Below are 18,155 nucleotides of genomic sequence, written 5' to 3'. Positions count from 1 at the left end.
TATATTTTTTATTAAAGGGTAATAAAATAATTAAAAAATATTAAAAAATTAAAAGAATGAAGAATAAATTAAAAAATAATGTATCATAAATTAAAATTAAATAAAAAAATTAAAAATAAATTAAAATTTTATAAAAAAAATTAAGAATATAAACTAAAAATCAAAACTCGTGTTTTTCCCCTAAACTTCACTGAAATTAAGCTAATGCGAGAGGCTAAATTAAAATTAAATTATTTTCTTTGTTTTTCTCAGAACCAATCGGTCTCCTGATCATATTATTGAATGACCACCGGGAAACAAAACGTCACCAAAACTGAGAGAGAGGGGCAGTACGTCGAGATCCATCGGCAAGGCGAGCTAGATCTTGGAAACCAAACGCTCAGAGCAATTACCATCAGCAAGAATGAAAATCTCAATGATCGCCGCAAACGGTATAAACGCGGCACAGATCCGCTCTCCAATCGTCAAAGAACTCAATCTCTGCTTAACAAATACTAAAAAAAAAAAAATTAAAAAAAATGATTCACTTCAGAACTGTAGCCAAAAACATAACTAGCACAAAATAAATTAGACATCAAAATATTGATCAAAAATTAAATTATGATGATGATGTATGATTTAACGATAAATAAATTTTAAAAATTCAATGCTAAAATATAATTAATATAAAAATTACAATTATAAATTTAAAAAAATTTAGATAAAAACTTAATTAAATAATTTTATAAAATTATTTTGAAATAAAATATATAGTATTATTCAGACCAATTAAAAAAGTTAAGAGATTTTTATTAATAGTTTATGTAAATTACTATCTAAGACCAAATACTTAGATAATTTATTATTTATTATAATTTAATCTTAAAAAAGTTAATCTCAGATTCTAGATAATTCTAAATTAGTAAGATCCTTGAGAATCTAGAAAAAATTAAAAAATTATTGTGTATATAGAATTTTGAAAAACCCAATAATAATATTAGAATCATCATACAATTAGAGTTTGTGATTTAATGTTTTAATTGTTATTAACATTAATAAGAAGTTAAATTTATGTGCACAAGGCCAAGTTATACATCAGTGTCTCCATAAGGCTACTGTTTATGCTGGTGGCGACGCAGTTCGATGACAGCTAAGGCTGCCATTGATGAGGTTGTCGCTGGCGGGGCGCAATATGCCCCCTTTGGACGGCAAAGAATGATGAGTTCAAAATTATGATTTTACCCTGACAACTAATTTAGGGTCTTTAGAGTAGAATTAAGATTATGCTTCTGTAGCCTATATCTTATTACAATATCATATTGTCTTTAGCATAATTATGATTCTATCTCTACATATAAAATTATGATTTTATATAAAAATTAAAAGTAGAGGTTAAATTAGTTATAAAATTATTTTTTCTAATTAGATTAGAATCAAATTAAAATATTTAATTTATTTTTATTAGAAAACACACCTCAATTAAAAAAAAAAACCGTAGAGATGAGGTCCAAGAAAGTAGTATAAGAAATGAAAATAATTCAAATTTCAATGTAGCTAAGAGTCTATTTAAAAGTATGATTGTTTTTTAAAGTATTTTTAATATTAAAATGTATTAAAATAATATTTTTTATTTTTAAATATTTTTAAAATTAATGTATTAAAATGATTTAAAATATAAAAAATATTAAATTTTTTTAACAAACGCTCTCTAAGTATCTATGACAAAAAAACAGAAAAGATCTCCCAATTAAATATTTGATTATAATATTAGAAACAAAGAAAATGTGGTTATAATTGTATTTATATTTTAAAAAAATAAAACAAAAAGGAATTACCATACTCCTCCTTCTCAGCAAACACGATGAATTACAACGGTAATCTAATATAGTTTCTTTTTTTTTTTATCCTTTAGTTTTCTATTTATAATCCGTTAATTTCTTCTTCTTCTTGTTCTTCTTTTTTTACCCTGTAAGCTTAGCATTGCAATTATATAGGTATGGTACTAATAGGCTCTGCGGGTTGTTTTGTCTATCTATGTATAATCACCGTGAGATATTGAGAGAATATTTTGATATTTAATTAGTACTTGATTTTACAAAATAAAATTTATTTTTATTGATTTATAGCATGAAAGCTTTGATGATCGAGTTTGAGGCATAGACAAATATTAAGCCACTTTAATTTTATACATATAGGGTTTGCGTGCAGGAAAATATTTTTTCCTTTTTTATTATTTGGTGTATGTTCTTTTGTTTTCTTCTAATTGTATCCTCCCAAGCTTGTTTTTCTTAAATGACTTTAATTATTTATTTTGTTTGCTTGGACACAGGGATCTCACAGAATAAGGACAAATTTTGGTGGTCAATGCAGCGTGTCATTCTCTTCCACATAAAGCTACTATTGTGTGTATACGTGTGTGTGTTCTCATTCCTAGATATTTCAGGCAAACATGAAGTCTCCCAGGATCTCAAGTCAAAGAGACCTGATCTTGTCTTCATTGAAGATCGATCGGGTGTTTGTTTTATCCTTAGCTTAAAAACTGGACACAGCCCAATCTTTTTTCCTTTCTTTCTACTGTAAAAAATAAAAAATAAAAAATAAAATCTCCTTCCTCAAAAAGAAGTATTTAGCGGTCTTGCCAGAAAACGCCCAATGCCCAGGCCCAATCTCAGAGGAGCGTCTACCGGTTATCGTATTTAAAGGTTTTAATGTGATTTTTTAAAGGTATTTTTTATTTTAAAATATATTTTTTTTATTTTAACCAATCAAGATAATTTTAAAACATACAAAAAACTTTAACAAATGCTACACTCCCAAACGGGCCAGGTGGGTTGGGAGAGGCGGGGACGGCAGGGGGTATCCCGGTAAATCACTACTTGCAGTAGAAACACAACAGAGTCCTTGGTTTCATCACTGCTCACAGTACCAGAAAATTCAAATAGTAAAACAGGATAAGAAGATTAGTAGTATAGTATCTCCGTGAATTTTTATACCAATGCCTCTCTTTTTCCGGCAACTGCATTTTATTACTAGATTAATGATTTTCTTTAGTAATTAATTGATTGTAGCTGGCGCTGCTGCTCATTTTTGTGTCGCTGTGCCTGTCCATCTATCGATCAATGGATGTACCAGATTTTCAAAAAATCTCTCTTGGTAAGTTGGAACTCGCTTTAATTTTTCTTAGTAACTGTTGGTAGTGAAATTGTGAATTTCCCTTGTGCCATTTTATATCCGTGTATTGCTTGTTGCTTGGCTTCCTCAATCTTCGCTGAAGGATTGCCTTGTGTTAGCATTGGTATTCTATTTGATAATGGGTGTCTGGCATCCACATGAATCAGTGATGACGGCTTGGTTCTGTGAGGACTTGATGAGTATTTGCATTGCTATTTGTTTTCCGAAGTTGATTTCTTTACCAGACTTATTGTCTTCTCTTGCTATTGTTGTTTTCAGCAATGTAATGAAATGAAATTACAGGTGCGTTGGAGTATAAGAGGTGCAATTCTCCAATGGAGCCTCCGTGTAGATCTTTCGCATCAGTCAGTGCAGCTGAGAACAAACCATTCTATTTCTTACATGCAGTGTATGGTAAGTTTGTATCAAATTGGATCTACAATAAACTTATGTGCATGATCTTATGAATAAGTCTTTTTTGGAGAAAAAAATGGTGGCAGTACATTTCATCAATTTACAACGGCTGGTTAGTTTATCGCAATCATCTTCACACATATACTTTGGTGAGAGTTTTAACTCTATTTTTAACATGAGATCTGATCTCTCTTTCTTCTTCTTTTTTCGCTCTTTTTCAGTTGCAAATTCACATTTTCATTGTGTGTGTGTAAATATATACGCCTTCATGCCATGAAACGTTTCTAATGTCTCTGACAAGTCCAATGTGTAATATTGGTATCCATATTAGGTTAGATATTCAGTGGCCTTACTTTAGCTTCATGCTGGCCACCATTTTTTCCCCTTAAAGTGATAACTCTTGCTAAAATGAAAATCTCTTTGGTTTTTCTGAATGCCAAAAGCATGTCCATATACCCAACTGTTGCGGCTTATACCTGGGAAATCAATATAGATGGTATTCAGGATCTTGGCTGCATGATTTTTGCAAATTTGAGGAGCTCGCTGTTCTGTTGGCCAGCCTTGAGATTTTGTGTTTTGTTAATGAAATAGCAAGAATGGAAACTCAACTTCTAGCTTTTCTACAGTAGGCTTCCTAAATTTTTATTGTGGGTTTTACAGAGGGCATCATAGCTGGAGGTGCTGCAGGTGTTATTGCAGAAGCAGTTTTATACCCTATTGATACAATTAAAACTCGATTGCAGGCAAGTGGGCTTATTCAATCTCATTTTGCCTTAGTTTTTGCTCCGCATTGCATCCCATTACCAGAATGTTACAGACTAGCTTCAAGTCTGAAAAGAAATTCCATGAATTGTGCTATACTGAGCTTAGTTCTGACAGAAATGCAATTTCCTTTTTCTTCACCACACCTATTTCACGGTTGCATGATGCCATCATATTTTGCTTGTGCTGGATTTTCTTGGTAAAATTGTGGTTACTCGAGTGCAATTACTCTTTTTACTATATCTAGTTGCTTGATCGTAATTTGAAGTTTTGCTACACAGTGGCTCCTTGATCATTACTCAAAGTTACGCTACACAGTTGCTCTATGTCCAAATGTTATGTTTTCTTGGTGATTCTAAATATTTCGACACACTTCTTTCATAGCAAGTTTCATATATTTGGTAGGGAGGAGGACTTTTCAAACTGTGGCATGTGAATTGCGACTATACATGACAGTGGATGTGCAAAAGAATTCTATTGAGTCAAAAGAAAAGACTTAAACAAAAAGAATCCCAAATTTTGCACATTTTATACAAGTTATAAACTTTCTATTATTTGAGTTATGATGATAATCAATTGTACATGGTTTTCATGTTAGGCTGTTCATGGTGGAGGGAAAATCAATTTGAAGGGTCTTTATTCTGGATTGGCTGGAAATCTTGCTGGTGTCTTACCGTGAGTTTTTGGTTTCAATGTATATTCACCTATCCAGTGCGTACTTGAGAATGCAGATAGACAATCCTTTGGTGTATTGTTGGATAGGTGAAAATATGGTGTACTTTTGTATCAATGTTCTGTATTGCTGCTGCTCTTATCTGTACATTGTTTGTATGTTTCCTTTTTTTCATAATTCGAATTTAATTAGCACTTATTGTCGTCTTGATTATTAACTATTTTTGTGTTTGGTGGCATGCAGTTTATGGATCTATCTCTTTTCTTTTGCAGGGCTTCTGCTATATTTGTTGGCGTATATGAACCCACAAAGCAGAAATTGCTAAAATCTTTGCCCGAAAACCTCAGTGCCGTAGCCCAGCTGGTAAGATACCTGCCTAATGCACTACAACTTGGTAAACTAATTCTCAAGAATGCTATTTAATCCAGCAGTGTTTTTATGTGCTACCAGTCTTTAAATATTTTCCCCTGATAGTCCTTTCTATCACTTAGGCATTTTTAAATTTGCTTAACACGCTAGTAAGAAGGGTCCAAATTCATCCCTGTGCATCTTCAGCTAAACTATGTTGAAACTTGTTTGAAAAATAACCTATAGAAAAGTCAAGTCCTTCACTTTCATGCTCTGAGTTGCATATTGTGCACCTTCTTTTTTTCTTTCTTTTTTCTGCAATGGAGAGAGTCTTTAGGTTCCATCTACTGTATAGAGCCTCTCTTTGTTGATTTAATAGGGTACGTGACTTCATTCAGACTGCAGGTGCCATTGGAGGTGCTGCTTCTTCTCTTATTCGTGTGCCAACAGAGGTAATTTGGTATACTTCTTTGTTCTCCATCCTATCTTTGGTTCTTATCAGGTCTTTTCTCCCCGGAAATTTTTCAGGTTGTTAAGCAAAGGATGCAAACTGGGCAATTTGCTTCAGCCCCTGATGCCATCCATCTTATTGTCTCTAAGGAGGGTTTTAAAGGTCTCTATGCGGTATGCAACACTTCAAATTTTAAAATTTGATTTAGCACTTCCAAGTTTATTATGGGCTTACCTGCATGAGACTAGGTTTGATAGTGTAATAGTTCTGACAAGCATCATTTTTTCCAGAGCTACCTACATGTCATTTGGTGTACCATTTCTATACAGTGCTGCTTGATTTACCCCCTGCCTTGCTTGCCATTATGCACGTGAAAGCATATCTCATGAACTTTGTTGTTTATTTTAAACTTTCAGGGGTATGGATCCTTTTTATTGAGAGACTTGCCATTTGATGCAATTCAGTTTTGCATCTATGAGCAAATGCTAATGGGATATAAGTTAGCGGTAAGCTTTCTTTTACTCACCAGAGCTAGAGGCCCTTAAAATTTATTTGCATGTGTTTTTAACAATTCTGTTACCTGGCTATTGTGGATCTTATTATTTCCTTTACATCATGTTAAGAGGAAACTAATGAATCTCATGTGACTGTTCTACATGCTGCGGGTGAATTTATTAAGAAATTGTGCAGAAATGACTATTTTATTGTGTTTTTCTTTAGGCAAAGAGAGATCCGAAGGATGCGGAGATCGCTATAGTTGGTGCTTTTGCTGGTAATGAAGCATTCTCAGAAGCTTAAGTTCACCTTACTCTCTGGAGTTTTTGGTACTTGCACCCCTACTGTTGTCCTTGCATAAACTATTTTTGTCCTCGGCTTGTTATAAATGATGTGCTAGCTATTCTGAGCTGCAGTTTTTGCCATCTTCAAGCACTGATTCTTGATATGACCTACCAGTCTTGTGTTCTTATCGGAAGAACTCATTCCTTTCATTTAAGGATATAATTTTCTTCTTTGATATTCCATCTAAATGGAAGGGGTGATAAAAAATTCATGTCTCATCCTCATTAATCCTCTATTATGTGTCCTACAATACATATGATAGTTGCATTTGTATATAAATCTCTCCTTTCGTGAGAATCTCTCAGCTAATCTAGTTCACATGCAGGTGCAATAACTGGAGCCATGACTACTCCACTCGATGTAGTGAAAACCAGATTAATGGTCCAGGTAGAGATAATCTGTATAAGTTTTCTTTCAATGCATTTCATAAATCTTCTGTATCTTTTGAACTTTTGCACTGCTTGATTATCAGCCTTCTTCTTCCTCGTTAGTTGAAAATTACTATTGAATCTTCTTCGATCTTGTTGTCTGTTCAAATCTTTCAGGGATCTGCTAACCAGTACAAAGGGATTTTTGATTGTGCCAGGACCATAGCAAAAGAAGAAGGAACCCGTGCTCTTTTGAAGGTTGGTTCATTTCTTATCATTCTTCCCAAAATTTAAATAATCAAAATGAGGCGGTCAGTCTTTTCTTCTTTTTTTTTTTCTATTGTTTTGGTAGATATATTCACAAATCCAGAGGCAAATCCTTAGGTTTCAATAACATGGTACAGCTGCTCAAACCTGGGACCTATTTCTGACTACCCTTAATTTTTTTTTTTTCCTTCACAAAAAGACAATGGAAGCGATATACCGTTCTCACTTTTCAATTTACTTCTCAAGTTACTCGACCCAAATAAACAAAGCTGAATACAAGAGATGGTTCCATGCAGCTGACCAAACTAGTTAGACTTAGTTGAGTTGATATAAATATCAATTTGTACTCCCATTTAAACTTCATATACTTCTTCCTGGTGTCCATTCTTTCTTTTCAGGTAAGAAATCTGGCGTTATGTTCCTTACTAAAACAACAGCACCTGCTGTTATTCAATTTAGAGAAGTCAGATGTGGTTACTCCCCTAGTCTTGTGATAGTGGATAACTGATAGCTTGTGCCCCCATATCTTTATGCTCTTGGGAGTGTTCTTGATGACTTTGCATTTTGATTTTCTCCTTAGATATTGAAGTTTTATGATTTTTCTGAGAAGGTTTATACCATTTAGTTATAAAAGGGGGAACCTGGCCTTCTATATTTATATATCAGTTGATAAAAAATGAAATAAAGACCTTTTGGTGTTAGGGTTCAAACCTGGGTAAGCTTGATCACCCAATAACATGCATGCCTCTGAGCTGTGCTTCCATTTAAGTTACAAATTCCAAAAAACGTGAAAACTTTAGATGTCTTCTGATAAGTTAAAAGTAATGTTCGGAAAAGGATATTAAACATCTTCAGAAGTAAAAATTTTAATGAACAGATTGCAGCAGATTACACAAGACTTCCATTTATGGATTATGGACCATTTGCTGCAGGGTGTAGGACCAAGAGTATTATGGATCGGTGTTGGAGGTGCCATCTTCTTTGGTGTCCTTGAAAAGACAAGGCAAATACTCGCTCAAAGGTGCCCAGAGCCTAAGATGTGAGCAAGATTTAACTTTGCTAATCTCTAGGTTGAAACATTTCAACACACTTCAATGTCTGAATTTTTTGTTCACTACAAAGAAAAGAAAAGAGAAGGTTATGTATATTGTTCATCTCCACGGGCTTGTCTCTGACCAATAGCAACCCTTCTCGTGAATCTCGTTAATGTGGAAGATGAGCTTTTGATTATGGGATATCATAATATTTCAACTTCAGCATACTTCACATTATTTCTACTTTTATCTTTAAAAAATCGCTTTGATTGTGTGTAATTTATTATTGTTGTTGTTGTTGTTATTTGACAAAGCCTTTTTCCCAGCAGAGGAATACTAGTTTAATACATTATGGCTTGAATAAAAAATAAATAATCTTAAGAAAAATATAGGTTATAGAGAACTGTTTTTGCATTGTTATTAAAAATATGGTTCAATGAATTAATATTAGGATTTCTTGACTTGACTCTTCTCTAGTTTGAGTTTAGATAGAGTTAGTTTGAGTTTAGAATTAAATTATATGAGAGTTATTTTACTTGATTTGGTTGACTTAATAGATTTAAAAGTAATTTAAATAATTGATATTAAAAAAAATTAAAATATTAATATATTGAATCAATTCAAGCTTTGCAATTTAAACCGTTAAATCCATTATTTTTATTATATACTTCATTAAATTAAAGAAAAATATTATTTTTATTTAATTATATAATAATAAAAATAAACACATAAAAAATCAATCATAAATTAAAATAAAAGTTAAGTAAAGGGTTTCCATAGGCTATAACAAGCTCATTGCTCAATTACATGATCCGAGTAATGTCATGAAGAATAATATAATTTTTATTTTAAATTTTATTTAATAATTTAAATTTTTAAATTAAAAATATTTTTAAATATAATATTAAAATTTTATTGATCAAACAAGCAATCTTCTTATCTCTTGCTATCTCAGCCATGTAAAGTACTGCACAAACTCAGCCCATAAACAAAGTCTATCCCTTTCTCTTGCTCTCTCAGCCATGTAAAGCACTACATAAACTTAGCCCAGAAACAAAGTTTGTATTTGTTTCTTCTCTGGACAGACATGAGTTTTAAATATATTACCGAAATTGAGCTGTCATTTTTCTTTAATATTGGGATATGTTGGAAAACGGAGGTTCTTGGATATATAATCATTAATGGTATCTTTGAGACCGATATCCCTCAAGAATTTTAAAGTTGCTGGCCAAGAAATTCAGTTTCACCTAGAATTCTTCAAGATATAATCAATGAACGATAATCTGTCAGCTCTCTATCTGCAGGCTCCTTCTGGATGTAGCATGCAGCGAGCAGTGCAGTTCTGGTAGCAGGGTGGCACCGGATGAGCCACACATATAGTGATCGTTCTTTCATCTCTGAAGAGCTCCAGAGACACATCCGCAAAGTACATTCCATTGTAGGATATGCAGGCACTGATAAAAGATCTATTGTATTTGGTGCTGGCTCAACTCACTCCTTGACGCTGCAGTCCATGCTTTTATCTCAAGATAACTCTTCATCGCCTGCCAGGTTGGTTGCTTCAATTCCTTTTTATCCGGTTGGTACCACTCAGATTTTTTACTTTTATTAATTTCTTGAATTGACATTTTAGACGCTCCACTGATATCTGTGATAATTCTTATGTTGCTACTAAAGCCTTGCAGGTTCATGAACGGCAGGCAGACATTTTTCAATCAGTAAATCTCAATTCTCAAGGGGATACATCGTTATGGAAGAACAGTTCAGGCACTGGTACGGAAATAATCGAGTTTGTAACTTCACCAAATAATCCTGATGGGCAGCAGAATAAGGCTGTTCTCCACGGCCCAAATGTCAAAGCAAATGTCAAAGCAATCTATGACCATGCGTATTGCTGGCCACATTTTACAGCCATTCCAGCTCCAGCAGATGGTGACGTGATGATATTCACTCCACATTTTACTTCTATAAGAACGAATAAATGTACCAAGTCAACATAAATCAATGTTTACTCGGCATTAGTTTATTAAGAGTCTGAGTCTGACGCCTACTGCACAAATAATTAGGAGTTTGACAGCAGATTTGCAAATAATGAAAAATGAGTTATGTATTTTTTTTGTTGTAAAAGGTTCCGTATAAGCTAGTGCATACATACCTCATACCTGAACTGACCTTTTAGGCAACTGTCTATGGTTTAAAATGTTGACTTTCAGCTTCCTCTTCAATAAAAAGCAAAGGAATACAGAGACAACAATCAAGATAAAATAAACCTCTGAGTGCACCCTCCAGAAAACTTCAAGCCCGCACTTGCTTTCACACCTACAATCATTAACACTTCGTAGGCTCCCCTTCGTTGTGACCTCTGGATCAAGAATAAAGTCCAGAGTCATGGCTGCTTCTTCCAGTGATATACGTGTGGTTTTTGGTTTGTACCCAGGCATAGTGGCCATAACTACAGAAACAGTTGCCCCGTTTATATTAGAATTCCACAGCAATCTTAAAACCATCCAGTAAATAAAAAATATAGGATTGCAAGATCAATATATAGTATTCCAAGATCATACCGGATTTTGAACCAAGAAATGTTTGGGTAAAATGAACCAGAGGTCCCTACACTATTGATCAAAGCACAAAGAGTTTCTAAACAAATTATTTGAAACAAATAGTCCCTGAACAAAATTAAGAGTACAAATTAGTCCTGTTAAGTGACTTCCAGTTTCGATCCAATATGGATTCAAGTAAAATCATGTGTGTAGCACATCACACCCAGTCCCACTTAATAGAATGATAAAAAATATAGGTTTCGATCCAATAATTTATTCAAGGATTCTTTGCACTCTGACTGAATAATTGTACAGGGGCTCTGGTACAATTTACCCTATGTAATTCAATGATTTAACCAATAGCTAAATCAAAGGCTACATAATAGTGTTGGGAATATGCAATGAAGGCTATTAAATCAGAATAAGATTTAACATTTCATAAGATTAATAATTTCATTTACAATTCAAACTCCACAAAGTTTTTACTTTTGGATGGAACAGTGTTCTGGGTGATATTTTGGCGCAGCATTGTCGTGTTGCCACTTAAGGAACAGATTGGCTTTCTAACATTACAATATTCATCGAAATGAGTGATACTGTTTTGTCAATTTTGAAGTACTATTTGTTTACTTTAAACCTTAAGGAGACTCCATGTTTTGCCAAATTGCTAAAGTTTAATCCTCACGTTTTGGTTTTGGTACACGTCAATATATGACATACCCAAAGTTTAATCCTCACGTTTTGGTACACGTCAATATATGACATACCTTCATATCTCTCCCCTGGAGCAAGTAGCCGATGGTAATCAGCAAAACCTCTACCAGCTTTAACCTGTGAATTGAAGTTAAGGAGTTGCTAAGGAATATGTTACCAGAGAAATATGATGACAAAGCAACAACTTTCAAAGCAATGATAGAACATTTCCTTAAAGGACTGGCCCACTGGTTTGGTTAGCTATATACAGAAGCTTGAACTTGATATCCCAATCAATGTTATTATGTAATAACCAACCCAAAAGTTCAAAATGAAAGTATGTCAAGATGCATTTTACATAGCATTGAAACAGTTCTCAAGAGAAAAGGGAAAACAAAAAAACAAATAATTTTCCCACTATTAGAGCAGAGACATACCGCATGATGCTATGGTTTTGAATAGAGACACTACATGGACTTGAAAGATTTCTTGATCATGGCAAAAAACAAGACAATAATTTGTTTTTGGTGATGGATATTACAACATCCACAACCAATTTCTGAAAGAAAATCTCAATGTGCTGGAGAACAGCAGAACAAACTACAACTCCCTAGTAACAATAGAGAACAATCAAAAACAAGATATATAAATGGTTGTGAACTTACTGTGTAATTTATTCCCTTGATCGTAACAGAGCCAGGGAGTGGCATTCCAGTATCTGACGAAAAGATCCTTCCATGTATTCCTGTCTTTAAGCATAAAAGACATTTAGATAATGATTTGACACTTTGTAAATCAGATATATGTAGTTGGCATGACTTCAGAAATAAACTGTGATCTCCTTGAGCCTATAAATTATCTAAAATGATTTGATCAAACAAACAATAATGATATTTAGTTTTAATAACATGAATATGCAATCCACATGGATAGTATTGTTGCTTAGATATCTGAATTTCAAATCAAATTCACATTCAACTCATCCAAACTAATGTTTTATGAGGTATGAAAGTGGCGGTATATATTTCAATAAAAGAAATTTTAAAAATCCTCATTTGCATGACAGCATGTGTATTTGCCATGAAAATCATTTATGAGGGTTCCTAGTTCCTACTACAGATGTCACAAAAAGCAGGAAAAAAACTAATGTATGAATACATGAGGAAAAAAATTAATTGCCACACTGCAGCCTACCTTCACTAGGCTGGCTGCGAGGTTCAGTAAACTCATTTTGTTGTACTCCCAAAGAGTAGGAAGCTGTCCAGGTACATGGCAAGACAGATTAAGCAATTGAATGATGTAAGATGGAAGGGAATAAAGGAAAGTGGGAGGACAGGGTCACAGGGGTGATGTACTGACAATTAAACACGGATACAGCTTGAAAAAAAAAAACACTGACCTCATTGGCATTAGGCCATTTGTTTTCACTAATCTCCAAGGTCAATTCAAAGCATCCAGCATGTATATAATTCCAATCTTGCATTCCACCATATATTGGGTACCTGCAGCAAGTTTTGGTTAATGTAGTCGCTGAGCAACAAATAAAGGAAAAGAAAAGCAAAACTTATACAGGTGCAAATATATACTCTTGAAGAATGATTTATGCCAGTGCAGTTCTTGTGCATAAGAAACAGTTTAGAACTTGCCATACCAAAATGCTCCATTTGTGATTCCTCCAGGGAATTCCTTGCTCAGAGACATGTTATGGTGAGAATGACTATATATGCCCGCCATGAACCGGAATGTGTCATCATCAGGGCATGCATAGTAATTTCTCCTGAAATTGGTTGCACATAACAAGATAAGCTAAATGCGTAAAAGAACAGAAAAGAAATTCTAGGCAGGGCATAAATTATTGCAAGGCAACTTAATTATGGTGTCTTCAGTGTCAGTGAGAGCATTTAGGGAGCCAAAAAAACAGAAAAACATGAGCTCCGCTTCATGAAATTACTTGTGGCATCTTTTATACTGGCAGAACCTAAACTATGCATACACTAAACCTGAAATATAGCCATAAGAAAACTATTGAAAGGAAAGATTTGTTTAGAAACCACATCATGGTGACGATGCCTAAGATACATGTCATTTTTTTTTTTATGGAAACCTAAACTACAAAAAAAAAGGTGTGAATCAATAAAACCATCTAATAGATTAATGATCAATGGCCGAATTGAAAAAAAAAATCGTTAAAAAACAATGCAGAAATAAATGGAATGGGTTTGAATAAGCATGGTCAGCATGGCAATAGTACCAATCACCAAATGGATAGCATGTGCGGAGGAACTAAAGGATCAGTAACGAAACATGAAGAAAGAGGTACTCCTTTCAAGTTACATATCTATGCAATAGGCATAATTACCTTTTGTCCTCAGTACCATCCCATGGGTAATTTGCAACTAGGGCACCCTGAGAATAACAAGAAGCAAGACTAAGAAGTATGATTAAGCAAGACAAATCCCCATCCCTGTGTTTTCAACGACCTAGTAGCACTCACAAAAGCCCATAAAAAAGTTCATTTCTTTAGAATCAGCTGAAAGTGGCTGGACAAGTCAACCCAGCAACAATGATACGTTGAAAATGTAAAGATGTAAAGAAGGAAGAAAAGACAAGTTCTAAATTTCAGGATGAACAGATGTGAATGAATGAAGATCAAGTCTTCCATTTCTGATCAAGAAGAATGCCACTTGCAATGTTCAAAAATTTGATTTTGGGCACATATTGATATAAGAACCAGCAGATGTTCACATACCCATATGATTACTTCACCCCTCTTCATGTGAATTAAAAATTGTCTTTTAATTCAATCACAACATACAAAGTACACGGTAACATGCCAAATTAAGTGCCTATCACTCTTAGCTTAAAAAAACAAAAATATTAAATTATTTTTAATAACAAAAAAAACATGGTATGTACATGCTTTTCACCAAATTCGTAACATAATGGAAAAAAAGGAGTCAAAGCATTACCCCGTGCAAACTAGCAGATGCTGAAAATTGTATCTCTCTCAGCCAATTCATAACTGCTCTTGTTTCTGGTTGGCGTGCATTTATGTCATTATTGAGTGGAAAGAACTGGCATTTCATCTTGGTTAATTCTTTATCATAATTCACTCACAACCGAGTCTAGAAAAGAAATGTAGAACAAAATTCAACTAGTTCATAAAATAAAGCAACATGCAGGAACATTTCATTTCACAATTATGGCAATTTTATAATTTTCTTTGATAGTGGATCAAACAATTTGGACACAAGGACTAGGTTCTGGTAGATAAGATCATTTCAGTCACAGAAAAAATGTTCAAGTTCCAACATATGTATTACATGTGAGTATTATTTGAATTTCAATCTCGACCTGAAAGGTTCAGAACCAATGATTGGACCACTTGTTGGACAAAATACTATCAAAACCACAATTATATAGTTAATCCCACATATTAATATTTTAGCAATGCTATTAGTCTCAAACTGTTTATTATTTTCTTTCTTTCCCCTCCTAGTCCATCTCTTAAAAGAAAAGGAACCCAATCATAGTACTTGCATGAAAAATATATTCCAGAAATTACTCCAATTAGAATTCTTTTGACATGGTAAAACGATTCAGAGATTCTAAAAGTTTTTTTATCAGTCAGGATTGCAACTTGTGTCATAAGATAAAAACATGCAGAGCAGAACTGTAACATGTTACACATTGTAGTATTCATCCTCATCATAGCAGAGTATAATAAATTGATTTCAGGTTATATCTGGATTTGCCCCAAGAAAATAACAAAATCTGTGACAACAATGAAGTACCTGGTCTGGAAAATCTCGATTTAGATCAATATTGTTAGCATTACCACGGCTCCTCAAAAAATAACCATCAGGATTCATGGATGGAAGAATATGAAGGTGAATATTTTCTACAATCAATCTGGCCTGTAAGATAACAGAAGACTTGAAAATGAACCAGATATTTCTGTGAAGCATGCTTTGTTGCAGTAGTGCAAGTTATTAACCGGTGCACAAAGCAACAGGAAATTTCTATATTCATCAGACTAATTTGACTAGAAGAATTGAATGCAAACATGATGTTACCTATGAGAGCTTCTGAAACAAGGATACGAAACAAATAAAGAAAAAGTTTTGTAAGCAAATGTTCATATAATGTGACCAGGAATGGTCACAAATGATCAATACTGTAATTCTTAGCCTTTCTTGATGGCAGTAAATTTGGCTTAATTTAGAAAAGAAAAATGGATTACACCTGGAAGAAGACACATAGAGTCTGTCAAAGACTCCTAAGTGTAAAGGAGATAGTGAAGACATGGATAGAAACCAAAGAATAAATGTGCAGCTAATAGAAGTTGGGAAAAAAAAGCACATGCAATTAAACTGCAAAATAAAGTTCAAAAACTTTAGATGCAGACATGTAATGAAAGGAGAAGAGAAATACCAAGGAATCCTTCATATAGTTATCACATATCCAATTAGCGAGACATAACAGAAGCTCACGACCTACAGGTTCATCCCCATGGACATTTCCAATGAACTGAGAAATCAAAAGGAAAAAAAAAATTCAGTCACCTAGTTGCTCGCAGCAAATATTACACATTGCATACATGCATATGGCTGTAAAAGATCATTCACCTTGAAAGCAGGTTCAGGCTCTTCCTCCCCAGGCTTGTCAGAAATCTCAATAACCCACTACAGCCAAAAAAAATCAGAAACCACCTTTGTAAGAAATATGTAGTGCAGGTAAAAAAAATAGGAAAGAGGGAACTAAATAGAGTGAAACAATTACCAGTGGAACTCCATGGACACTCTTTCCAATACTGATTTATCCATTCCAGGAATCCCTCAACGAGAGAAACAAACACGTCAGCAAAATCACCTTGAAACCAACAAAAAAAAAACTATATTCGACAAAACCTCCAAGTATATAAATCACTTCCCGAATCATTTATGTATCAAAACTCAATAGAAACAGTGTCACCGCAATTAATTTCCAGCAAAGAATCATGAGAATAACCTGTAAATTCTAGAAATATTACTGCATCTTCGACCGAATTCTTTGACAGCCTTTTCAAGATCAGAGTTAGTCATGTATCCTTTAGCTCTATCATCACTGTTCCCACAAATTTTTGCCACATTTAAATTTCAAAAAAAAAAACCTACGCATATTCAAAAAGCATAAAAAATCAAATAAAAATAAGCTTTAAAAAATCAATTAAAAAAAGAAAATGAGATCGTAAAGTACCTTAACTTAGACGGTTTATCCTGGAATAACTGCCTCCTTATAGAATCCGAATAACTAATTCTACTACCATTTCTAATACCTGGAAAATAAATAAATAAAACAATGCAATTATTTTGCGGATCATCACTAAAACCTAAATCGTAATCGAAATCGAAAACAACAATCATAAACCGCGGAACCGATATTTTAGAGAGAGGGAACTGACCTGAAGGAAGAGAAGAATGGAGAGGGCCGCGAGCGATGGAAGAGGAGATAGAGAGAGAGAAAACGAGGAGAGGGAAGAAGAAGAAGAAGATTTTCATTTCTGCAAACAAAGCGCCAGGTTGGGCCAACCATCTGATGTTTGCAGCCTGCTGAATTTTAGTTTCTTCTACCTGTAGTAGAGTCCACAGGGGTGGTATTTATATTTATTTATTTACTTTAGTTTTGAACGTTGAATATGGAAGGAAGGGCAGGTGGGATAGCGGGGGTTGCGCACGTCATGCTGGAGACGGACGATTCTACGTGGATCTGGGCTTGGGTGAAATGGCCTATATAAAAATTTATTTTTAATAAAAATATATTAAATTAATTTAAAAATAAAAATAAAAATTTTGAAAAGCGTTTTGCAACTGCTAGCCATGGACAGGAGCAGTGCTTTCTCCATGTCCTTGGTTACAGGTCTCTGGATCGTGTTAATTATATATTTCACAAAGACTGAATTACAAGGCAACGTCAGAGGCCTGTTGCCTGGCAATCCAAATTCATCTTCTTCTTGCTTGAATAGTTCTCTAGCAATCGTGTTGCTAAAATATTCCAATGGAAGCACAAACCGTTTCCGATCATTACTGTAAACAACAAGGTGTCCCCTCTCAACGGTGGATGATGTGCTGCAACCATCTTCATCAACAACCTCCCCAATGGTTGTTGGCATTGTGATTCTTTTTCGGCTAAGAGCAGCCAGCTTCTTCGATTTCCTCACCAGTTTGATAAACTTTTTTTCATTAATAATTTTGTTTTCACTATTAAAAATAATTTTTTAAAAAAATAAAAGCAGTTTGATAAACTTTTTTTCATTGGTCATTTTGTTTCCACTATTAAAAGTAATATTTTAAAAAAATAAATTCTAAAAAAGTAAATTATTTTTTATATTTAATAGTGTAATAAAAAATAAGTCAGATAACACTTTCCAATATTTTATCATGTTATAAAAAATAAGTTGAAAATAATTTATTAATATTTTATTTTTTTAAAATTTATTAAAATAATGAGGAATAAATCTTATAAAATAAAAAATTAAATGGGAATGAAATTGAAAAAAATATAATTTCATAAATTATCTCAAATAAAATAAATAATAATCAAAATAATAAAGATCAAATCTAAAAAATTAAA

General features: G+C 33.6%; 2 protein-coding genes across 5 annotated transcripts; one reads left to right on the top strand and one right to left on the bottom strand.

The window, feature by feature from the left end:
• Nucleotides 1-2,821: 2,821 nt before the first annotated feature.
• On the top strand, nucleotides 2,822-8,586 carry LOC105139514 (S-adenosylmethionine carrier 1, chloroplastic/mitochondrial-like). Of its 4 annotated transcripts, none has more exons than XM_011045978.1 (12): nucleotides 2,822-3,132; nucleotides 3,454-3,564; nucleotides 4,225-4,307; nucleotides 4,925-5,001; nucleotides 5,272-5,362; nucleotides 5,746-5,799; nucleotides 5,876-5,971; nucleotides 6,215-6,304; nucleotides 6,519-6,570; nucleotides 6,964-7,025; nucleotides 7,184-7,264; nucleotides 7,672-7,927. In XM_011045978.1, the coding sequence occupies exons 1-12, from the start codon at nucleotides 3,099-3,101 to the stop codon at nucleotides 7,765-7,767; spliced, it is 927 nt and encodes a 308-aa protein (XP_011044280.1). In that variant the 5' UTR covers nucleotides 2,822-3,098; the 3' UTR covers nucleotides 7,768-7,927. The 4 variants fall into 4 exon arrangements, with proteins under 4 accessions (XP_011044280.1, XP_011044282.1, XP_011044279.1 ...); XM_011045980.1 differs by lacking the exon at nucleotides 7,672-7,927 and adding an exon at nucleotides 7,359-7,660 and having other exon boundaries at nucleotides 2,823-3,132; XM_011045977.1 differs by lacking the exon at nucleotides 7,672-7,927 and adding an exon at nucleotides 8,206-8,586 and having other exon boundaries at nucleotides 2,826-3,132.
• Nucleotides 8,587-10,388: 1,802 nt separating this feature from the next.
• On the bottom strand, nucleotides 10,389-17,219 carry SOL1 (carboxypeptidase D). Its single transcript, XM_011045975.1, has 15 exons — nucleotides 16,987-17,219; nucleotides 16,782-16,860; nucleotides 16,554-16,649; nucleotides 16,326-16,356; nucleotides 16,172-16,228; nucleotides 15,978-16,073; nucleotides 15,338-15,460; nucleotides 14,513-14,617; nucleotides 13,903-13,949; nucleotides 13,195-13,320; nucleotides 12,943-13,045; nucleotides 12,738-12,800; nucleotides 12,209-12,292; nucleotides 11,618-11,681; nucleotides 10,389-10,759 (listed from the first exon to the last, which is right to left on the bottom strand). Exons 1-15 carry the CDS (start codon nucleotides 17,081-17,083, stop codon nucleotides 10,464-10,466), a joined length of 1,467 nt encoding a protein of 488 aa, XP_011044277.1. The 5' UTR covers nucleotides 17,084-17,219; the 3' UTR covers nucleotides 10,389-10,463.
• Between the last annotated feature and the right edge of the window lie 936 nt (nucleotides 17,220-18,155).

The sequence above is a fragment of the Populus euphratica genome, unplaced genomic scaffold (assembly GCF_000495115.2).
Source record: "Populus euphratica unplaced genomic scaffold, PopEup_1.0 scaffold202.1, whole genome shotgun sequence".
Classification (NCBI taxonomy): domain Eukaryota; kingdom Viridiplantae; phylum Streptophyta; class Magnoliopsida; order Malpighiales; family Salicaceae; genus Populus; species Populus euphratica.
This window is presented reverse-complemented; position numbering and strand designations above follow the sequence as displayed.